The 10039-nt window shown below is 33.2% G+C and overlaps 1 protein-coding gene across 2 annotated transcripts; it reads left to right on the forward strand.

Moving 5' to 3' along the window:
• Positions 1-302: 302 nt before the first annotated feature.
• LOC132286354 (serine carboxypeptidase-like 33) lies at positions 303-4345 on the forward strand. 2 transcript variants are annotated; one of them, XM_059788716.1, is made up of 10 exons: positions 304-718; positions 818-925; positions 1016-1111; positions 1198-1290; positions 1402-1490; positions 1650-1925; positions 2232-2389; positions 2498-2587; positions 3011-3116; positions 3940-4345. In XM_059788716.1, exons 1-10 carry the CDS (start codon positions 442-444, stop codon positions 4084-4086), a joined length of 1440 nt encoding a protein of 479 aa, XP_059644699.1. In that variant the 5' UTR covers positions 304-441; the 3' UTR covers positions 4087-4345. The 2 variants fall into 2 exon arrangements, with proteins under 2 accessions (XP_059644759.1, XP_059644699.1); XM_059788776.1 differs by lacking the exon at positions 1650-1925 and having other exon boundaries at positions 303-718.
• The last annotated feature ends 5694 nt before the right edge of the window (positions 4346-10039 follow it).

Here is a 10039-nt window from a genome sequence, read left to right on the forward strand (position 1 = left end):
CTGAACCGAGTCGACCTGCCTGAACTCTGAAGAGGTACCATCCTGTGGTCCTGCACGCCCCTTCCCTGGAACCATTCCCAGTCAATAAATATTCTTAGCCAACCAGCATGCGTATCTTCTATGCTCATGGCGTCGTTAGGAATCGGATCGTGACATTACGCTTTCACTCACAATGATATTAAAATATGATTATTTAAAAAACCCGTCAATTAGGGAAAAAAAAAAAGGGATAAGATAATGAAATGGATCCCACTTGTAGACTTCTAGTCCTTTCATACAGAGGAGAGTACGTTGCACGCCAGTCGACTAATTGTCAGAGTCGTCTGCCCCCACTCTCCCTCTCTCATTCTCTCTCTCCAAGAGGCCAAGACACCATCATTCTCATCATATAAATTATACTGTAGTACTTAAAAGAATGCAAGACTTGGGAATCAACTAGACATGGCCTCTTCAACATTCCAAAGTCATGAATCTAAAGCTTCATTTTTCTCTCTCTTCTTATGTATATTTATTTTTCTTGGTTCCTTTGTTACAACCTTTAATGCCTTGGAATCAGATAGGATAATAAATCTACCAGGCCAACCATTAAGTCCACCGATCTCACATTTCTCAGGCTACATCACAGTCAATCAAGCTCATGGGAGGGCCCTTTTCTATTGGTTCTTTGAAGCTCAATCTCAACCGTCCAACATGCCCCTACTCCTCTGGCTCAATGGAGGTATATATATATATATATATATATATATATATATATATATATATATATGTACACATTAATTGTATGGTCTGATTTAATTTTGTGCTTGTTTTCTTGAAGGGCCTGGATGTTCATCAATTGGGTATGGTGCAGCTGTGGAGTTGGGTCCTCTTAGAGTCAACAAAAATGGAGTTGGGCTTGACTTCAATAAAAACTCTTGGAATAAAGGTCAATTACTTAATTATATATATATATATATATCTACTTATATATCTAATCACAGTAATTAAAGTTTTAGAATCTCTCCTTAAATTGCAGAAGCCAATTTGCTATTTGTGGAATCTCCTGTTGGAGTTGGGTTCTCCTACACCAACACATCCTCTGATCTCACAGAATTGGATGATGGGTTTGTGGGTAATTCAACAATTAATTATATTTAATATTTAAATTACAAATTGCAATCATTTTATTTTTCTTATTTGTTATTTATATATATATAGCTGAGGATGCCTACAATTTTCTGGTGAATTGGCTGAAAAGATTCCCACAGTTCAAAACCCATGATTTCTTCATATCAGGAGAGAGTTATGCTGGTAATTAATAAATATAGCATAGCCTCAATCTTTCTATACATATAATATATAATTATATATGGTAAGGGTGAATTAATATTTAATAATGATTTTTTTTTTTGTATTTTGTAGGCCACTATGTGCCTCAACTAGCAGAGCTTGTGTATGATAGAAACAAGGACAGAGCTAAATATCCATACATTAACCTCAAAGGCTTCATAGTAAGTAAGCTCCATATATCTATATGTGTGTGTATTGAACTCTTGCTACTTACATTAACTTTGTCTATATATATTAATATTGCATATTGGAAATTAAGTAAATTATATGCATAATTGAACAACCCAATTAACTAAATTATACAACATAATGAATTGCAGGTAGGAAATCCAGAGACAGATGATTACTATGATTATAAAGGTATACTAGAGTATGCATGGAGTCATTCAGTAATTCCAAATGAGGACTATGATAGAGCCAAAAAAGTATGCAATTTCAAGGTGGAAGATTGGTCTAATGAATGTATAGTTTCCATGAATGGAGTCTTTAAAAAATACGAGGAGATTGACATATACAATATATATGCTCCCAAATGTATACTCAACACCACTTCTTCATCAGCTCAAAGCAGTGGGAGTTTTGTATCTTCCACTAAGGTGAGTCTTATGATCTCTGCTAAAACAACTTAATTCCTCAGATTTTCTTTCTTTATTTCTAAATTAAAATATGCACGTGTATATATGCATTCATACATTAAGACGAGGCGTGTTTGAGTTTGAGAGCACTCATTTTGTAAAATTTAAGGTCAAAATCGAATAAACTTAAGTGGAAATAGTTCAAAAACTTTTATTTATTTATAATTTTCTGAAAATTTCTTGGAATATATATATATATTTTTGTTATTATAGAAAAGTTCAAAATAAACCCTAATTAATTATGTCTCTGGAAACACTTAATTTCAGGTAGGAAGTAGTGTTTTGAAGAGGGTGAGAATCCCTGGGGGTTATGAGCCATGTTTCTCTGCATATGCAGAAAAGTACTTCAATAAGGTAGATGTTCAAACGTCTCTCCATGCAAATACTAGAGGAGCAAATTCTTCTGTAGAATGGAAGGTCTGCAAGTAAGTAGTACTTTAATTTCCATGCATTTTTAGATTTATATTTATGTTTTGCATTTAATTTTGTTTTCATTAAATCTGTTTAATTAGTTAATTGCTTTGTGTTTTCAGTGATTCCCTACTCTACAAATTTACTGTATTTTCTGTCCTACCAATCTACACCAAACTTATCAAAGGTGGCCTCAGAATTTGGATATACAGGTACTTCATAATTTATTTTTAAATTATTTTGAATATATTGAAACCGAGCAATGATATATCCTCCGAATTCGGAGGATATTGAAGTGTGATTTCCATTACGTGATGTCATGTCATGGAATCCATACTCACTCAATATTCAAGTTCTCCGAATTCAAATTATGTATAATTTTTTTTTATTGAAAGTAGAAACCAAAAACTTTGTATGGGAGCAATAAGACGATGATTTGAGCCAGTTTGAGACAAATTGGACAGCCTGTGAACAAAAAGCCAAATAAAGGAAAGCAAAGAGGTTGACCTTATTAGTGGACATGTCACGTGTCTCTCAACTTTTGATTCAGAGTCTTCACATACACACCTAACATGTTCAGTGATGGCATTTGTTTGTTTGATAGTCTCATGACTCTGTGTAATGCTTGTGAACAGTGGGGACACTGATGGCAGAGTGCCCGTGATAGGGTCACGATACTGCATTGAAGCTCTTGGACTGCCTCTCAAAACTCCATGGCATTCGTGGTACCACAACCATCAGGTATACGAGTCATTTCTTTTCTGGCTATGTTTGGTATACTAAAAAAAAAAAAAAAAAAAAAAAACATTAATTAAAAGAGAAAAGAAAAGAAAAGAAAAAAAAAAAAAATGAGAGGACATTGTTAACCTTGTATTTTGTTTGGTTCATTAGTAAAATAAAAGAAACAAAATAATGCTGTAGTAATCATATTTGGAAAAGGAAATTAAAAGAAACTATTTAAATAAATTTATTATTATACCCTCTTTTATAAATTTTGTTTTTAATAAAAGTAAGGGTAAATTTAGTATTAATAAAATTTCATTAAAAATGTTAGTCTTTTATTTCCTTCCATTTTTTTTGAAGGATTACAAAACCAACACTTCATGTTTAATTTGTATCATCCCGAACCCCTCCATTTCCTTTATTTTCCTTTAAAAAAAACTATACCAAACACACTATTTTATTTCCCTCCATTACCTTTTTTTTTTTTTTTTTTTTCCTTTTCCTCCCCGGCCTAATTTTTTTCTAATCTTTTTTGTTAAAAAAATTCACTAATTATTTGGTATAATAATAATAATTTAGAGTCCAATGGTCGGACAGAATCAAGAAGATCACTGTGAACGGGATGCACCGCGCCTGTGTGTCTCATATCTATCTGACTCTGGATTTCCTATCACCGCTCTAATAGTATATTTCATGACACCCAGTAGTGGGCCTAACCCGTAGAATTAGGGCAATCCATTTCGGCCAAAATTTATATTAGTCGGGCCAAGCCTATTGTATACTGGGCTATATTCACTTTCCAATGGGCTGGACCATCTTGATAATGTTCAATGAAATGCAGGTGGGAGGGAGGACAGTGGAGTATGAAGGACTGAGGTATGTGACAGTGAGAGGGGCTGGTCACTTGGTACCTTTCAACAAGCCCAGTGAGGCTCTCTCTATCATCCATTCTTTTTTGTCTGGCCAAGATCTCCCCAAGGACAGATGATAATTTCCATTAATGCCACTATTACATCATTTAACCATTATATGCCACCAAATGGAATAATGTAATTGGAGCCAAATTATTATTAAGATGATAATTTCCATTAATGCCACTATTCATCATTTAACCATTATATGCCACCAAATGGAATAATGTAATTGGAGCCAAATTATTATTAAGTTATGTTTGAAAGTATCGAATAAGATGTCTTGGAATTAAAATGTTTGTGTTCTCAAATGCAATATTATTGTTGTTATTATTATGATGGTTGTTGTTGGTGTAATGAATTTATCGAAGGTAAGAGAGACCCTTGGGTTAGCAGCGGATCCAGAAATTTTTCTTTGCAAGCTGGTGTATGTGCTGCATTATGATTTTCAAATATTCTTTAATCGATACATGGCTACTAATATATGTCTATATGTGTGTATAAGCACATTTGAATTTATTTAATTATATTCTAATTGCAAAATATTTATGAAGCAATTAAATAAAACATCATTTAGAAAGAAAAAAAAAATATAACATTCTTAAACTTTATTGTTTGAATTATTATATTAATTAGTACTTTAATATATTAATGGGTTAATTTCATTGACACCCCTTCAGGTTTGGCCAAATATTAATCTGAAACAACTTTCGAAAATTACTATCACCCATATTGTAAATGTTTGTTCCGTTTTTCACTCACACCCCAACCATCACATGCAGAGCTCTGACACCATGTAAATTAACTAAAATACCTTTTGACTTTGTCAAAATAATTCTTTGACCTACAAAACTAGATTAAAAGACTAAATTATCCCTAAATGCTTTTCAATTTACAATTATATATATATATATATATATATATATATATATATATATATGGAAAAGCTATTGTACAAAACTATCCCCACTAAAATCTGCCACCTCATAAAAATGTGTAATTTTAAAAATCAAACCATTCATCTCTCACGCACATTTCTCTTTTCCCTTCATATTGTCAGCAAACCCTGACCCACGCCGACGGTGGAGATTGTGGAGATCAAATAACCAAATTGTGAATTTAAAAAAACCTAATTGAATAATTCTCTCGTACACAAACCACTAAATCACAAACTAATTCAATAAAAGAAAAAATTGAGACCATTCATTAACAAATTTGAAACCATAGCAAACAGAGCCTATCGCTTGGCCGGCGTTGTCCCAAATCTCGGCCATCTAAAATTCCACTCCGATCGTGGCCTTGGAGTGTGAGCATAACGTGACAAGAGATTCGCTTGGCCGGCGGTGTCCCAAATTTGGGCCTGACCTCCTCCTTGATCTATTGAATCTCTCAGTCCATTGGGAGAAGAAAATTCTTTTTTCCAAATTTCTCTGGTGATTTTTATGTAGTTTGTCTTTTATAGTTGACAGAAAGAATTAGCATTATTGGTGCCACACTGCTGTTTGTTGTATTTTCATGATGAATTGAATGGAGAGAATAAAGACGCGCTTTTTCCATTATGGCGTTGGTTTCGGAACAATGACAGTTTTGGAAAAGCAAGCTTGGATCACTGAAGCCAGATCTATCAAATATATGTACGTTTACTTCCGTCGCCGTCACCGTCGCTACCACCACCGTCATCGTCGTCGTTGTTGCTGGAAGGCCATTGAACCTACACACACACACACACACACACACACACACACACACACACACACATATATTTTAGAGAGAGAAACTGTTGGGGCCAATGATGTCTTTTTAAATTTGTTGATATTTTTAGCTTAAAATGAATTTTAAAAATAAGGGTAGATTTGTCTTTTTGCACGTTTTTAATGGTGTTAGTGATGGAAAAGTAAAATTGGACCTAAATGATAGTAATTTTCGAAAGTTGTTTCAGAGTGATATTTGGGCAAACTTGAGGGGGTGTCAGTGAAATTAACCTTATATTAATTAGTTATGGAAATGGAAGCTAAAATGCATTAGATGCACAAATTTTAGAGTTTTTTTTTTTTCAAAATTTTAGATTGTGTGGAAAATTACTTTAGTAATGAATTTTCTTAAAAACAATAGAACAATAGTGGCTTTCAAACAGAGAGTGGTGTCATTATATATATAGTGTTGGCACTCTGTTAAGAACGTGTTATATACAGTGACGAGTTATGGCATGTAAAATGTGTTATTTATAAAATGCATTAGATGCACAAATTGTGGATTTGGCCACAAATTTTTTAAAAGAAAAGTATTGTGTTATATAGACTACTATATCAGCTTAACATAAGTCTAGTTATATTATGTGAGATATAAATTTGTAATTGGCAAATTTTGTTGTTAAAATAAGTTCGATCGAGTTGTAAATTTTTAGTTCGATTTGTCAAGAATCAAGATCGAAAGAGGAATTGAAGAAGTGATCATGTTCATAATTCGATACACTCCAGGATAATGAGAGCAACACTTTAAAATGGTAAGAGAGTGTGTGAGGACACTTAGGAGGTTCAATATTAAGTTTTTGGGAAGTTTACATTCTGCCCAACTTGAATCTGTTTGAACTGGTTCAAGTTTTTTGAAACAAATTCAAGTGTCAAAGTTGGTTTGCAAGAATTTGCTACTGGCCAACTTGAACCGGTTCAGATCTGCAAACAGTTTTGGTAACTTAGTTCCCTGATCTGTTTTGGGTTACTATTGTGCATAGAATTTACCATATTTGACTTGTTTTTCAAGTACAATTAGGTTATCAAAAGTCTATAAATATATATTTCCTCACTTAAACTTTTAGGGCTTGAAAATATATATTTTTCTAATTGAGAGAATTGTTTGGGAGAGATTTTTATTCAGAAAATCAATCTGATTTTATTTTTGAGAGCACAAACACATAAACACAAGAGTGATTTAGGAGTGTTGTAGATCTTATCGGAATTGGAACATAATTGAAGATTCAGAAATTCTGAAAAGCAGAATTCATTCATTCTTTACCAAATTTAAATTTGAAAAAAAAGGGTGAAGCGATCATACTTTGAAGGGGTTAAAGCATTCATGGAGTGTTGTCTGATCTACCAGGAATCCTTCTACAGAGATCAAGAGTATACTTGAGGTCGAGAGCTATTAGACGGGGGAGTCGCAAAGTTAGGGATTGCCAGCGATTGATTTTTGGTAGAACGACAGGGTGTAAGCCTACGTCAAAGTTTAATGTATTTTGCTTTAAACATAATGGATCGTTTTGCTATGGACCGTATCGTCCATGAGGTTTTTCCCACAACCATTGGACTTTTCTCTGCTAATTGGGGTTTCCTCACTAAAAATCCTGGTGACATCTCTCAAACTTTATTTACTTTACTTGCAATTTATTTTTTGCTTTGTGGGTTTGATTTTAGTTTTATTTCAATAAAATTAAACATAAGTAAAAATTGATTAAAGGAGAAAGTAAAACCTATTCACCACCCTTCTAGGTTATTTTAAATATAAATTTCCACATTCTATTCCGCTGCACAACTCATAATTGGTATCAGAGCAATCCTCTACATATTGAGTTGATCCGTGTGGAAAGTTTTTTTTGAAAAATAAAATTATTTTTGTTTTTAAAAATTCATGATGGAAAATCCTATGAATAAGGGTAAATTGAATCTTGTTTTTGATGGTTTAAGTTCTGATGAGGAACTTTCTTGTTTATCTAAAAGGTATGAAAGACTCCTTAAAAATAGAAAGAATAAAAATTGTATTAAAGGAGATCCTTCTAAATTGAAAGGTTAGACAAATAAGAAAGATGCTTCTATTGCTCATGTTGATAATGATAATCCTAATGATTCTTCTTTTTGTGTAGGAGATTCTACCAAATTTAGGACATTGAGCAAGGTTAGTTCTTATAATTCGAATGATAAGAAAATTGATGAAGAACCAAGTGAAAACAATATGTTTAAAATTTTTGAGGCAATGTTAAAGGCTGGTCAAAAGAAGTCTGAGGAACTAGAGCTGATGAAAAAGGAGAATGATACCATGAAGAAGGAGTAAACAAAAATAGAAATTGCTTGAGGAGAACAAAGTTAAAATTCAAAATCTTCAAGGTAAAGTAAAAATTCTCGAGAGTGAAGTAAGTCAAGATAATTCTGCTAGAGAATCTCTTGTTGCCAAATTTAATTTTCTTGAACTTGAATTGAAAAAGTCACAAGAAAAATTGATTGATTTTACTTCTGGGAAGATTAACCTTTTATAAGATGATTAGTGTTGGTAAGCATGCAGGTGATAAAACTGGATTAAGTTTTAATGAGCCTTCATCTAGTAAAAAGGGTCAAACTGTTTTTGTTAAACCCATACATTTGAATGTGCCCATTGTTAAGCCTAAGCTTTTTGTTGAGCCTATGCATGCTAAGAATATGTTTAAGGTGCTTTATTGTTCTTATTGTGGTAGAACTGGACATAATCAACACTATTACTATAAGAAAAGAAGGGATAATTATTTTTCTGAATTTCATACTTATAATTCCTTAGCACATAATAGGTTTTATGGTAGAAATCAAAATAATTGGAATAGAGCTAAAAAAATTTATGCTAAAAGGAATTCACATAAGAAAAAGAATGTTTTTGATGTTCTTCAAAAAATCTCTTCAAAAGTTGAAGGTGAAAGCTGTTTAGGTGAAGAAAGAGAATTTGAGGTTGTATGTGTTGGTAAATATATGCTTCATGTGACACTTAATATATAACTAGCCTTATACTAATATGTCATGAGGTAATTAGTAATATGCTAAAAAATAAATAATTAAATATTCAACTAAATATTTAATTAAAATGCAAATTAAAGTAATAAAATAATAATTACTAAATAAAGAACCTGGATCGAGGCTAGTATTGGATACTATGTCCTCAAGACAGATTCGGCCCATTATGGTACTAACGGACTCAGTGATGTCTATCTCTCAGGATACAACGGTCTACATCTACCAGTAGCAGCACTATAAACTCGTGGATACAGTGAACTTCCTTTGTGTAATACTCTCCCTGACTCAAAAATGTATCTATACTATATAAATGCTAAATTGGATGCAATCCGAACCAAATGGTTTGGACCAATCTTAATATGGTTTGATAAAATTGGATTAGGGTCTAAGTGGCTCGGACCACTTGACTTATGATTTGAACCCACTTGGGTTGGGTTCAAGTCTAGAAAGTGAAAGAGAAAAAATTGAATTGAATGAATTGCAAATGGCAGCCCAAGGGGGTATTTATAGAAATAGAAGTGCCTTTTCGAATTAGGTGTGTCTTTTCATCAGTAGACACATCACTGGACACAACCATTTATATGTGTCTCTTCATCACTGGACATAACCATTTATATGTGTTTCTTTATCACCGGACACAACCACTCCAATTGGTTGCAATGGTTCACATGGTGTCTATTCACCACTAGACACATCCACTCCAATAGGTTGCAATAGTTCACATGGTGTTTGTTCACCACTAGACACATCCACTCCAATAGGTTATGTTTGTTCATTTTAAGTTACATATTTTCATTCCATAACCAACCAGTAATCACACATTTTCAGTAAAAGACATCTATTGATGACTAATCAAACAATTTTCATTCACAATTTCTAACAATCCCGCACATGAATGGAAATTGGCTGCTTAAATGCAAAAGATGATCATGCAGACACTAGAGAGAGTATAGCCAGAAAGTTAATGCATCGGGATAGATAGCTTTTGGCCTTGAACCTTCCCTAGTGTATTATTATCGGATTTACTTGCTAACCAGTGAACATGATGTCTTGAACTGTTCAGTCGTTGATGTAAACCAAGACAATAACAAACACACAGTTCCCTTCCTCATAGAGTTAGTTCTCATTGTTGTGTTCATTTTGGCCCTGAACAACTCCTGGTATTCAATAAGTGCTTCAGAAAACTTAGCTTTTATAGTTCTCATAGAAGCGGCCCCACTTCACACTCATATAGGTGACTTCCTATTAAGAGTATCCTACCATACCCCACTTGAATTTTCAA

This window comes from Cornus florida, unplaced genomic scaffold, assembly GCF_030987335.1.
Source record: "Cornus florida cultivar Cherokee Brave unplaced genomic scaffold, ASM3098733v1 CherokeeBrave_3.0.0_Hap2_Chr01, whole genome shotgun sequence".
Taxonomy (NCBI): Eukaryota; Viridiplantae; Streptophyta; class Magnoliopsida; order Cornales; family Cornaceae; genus Cornus; species Cornus florida.

Excerpts from the sequence above, each read along its gene's own strand:
- LOC132286354 (XM_059788716.1), top strand. The coding sequence starts at position 442 with ATGGCCTCTTCAACATTCCAAAGTCATGAATCTAAAGCTTCATTTTTC. Across the intron at positions 1,491-1,649 it reads TTAACCTCAAAGGCTTCATA|GTAGGAAATCCAGAGACAGA; the intron begins GTAAGTAAGCTC and ends AATGAATTGCAG. Across the intron at positions 2,588-3,010 it reads CTCAGAATTTGGATATACAG|TGGGGACACTGATGGCAGAG; the intron begins GTACTTCATAAT and ends GCTTGTGAACAG.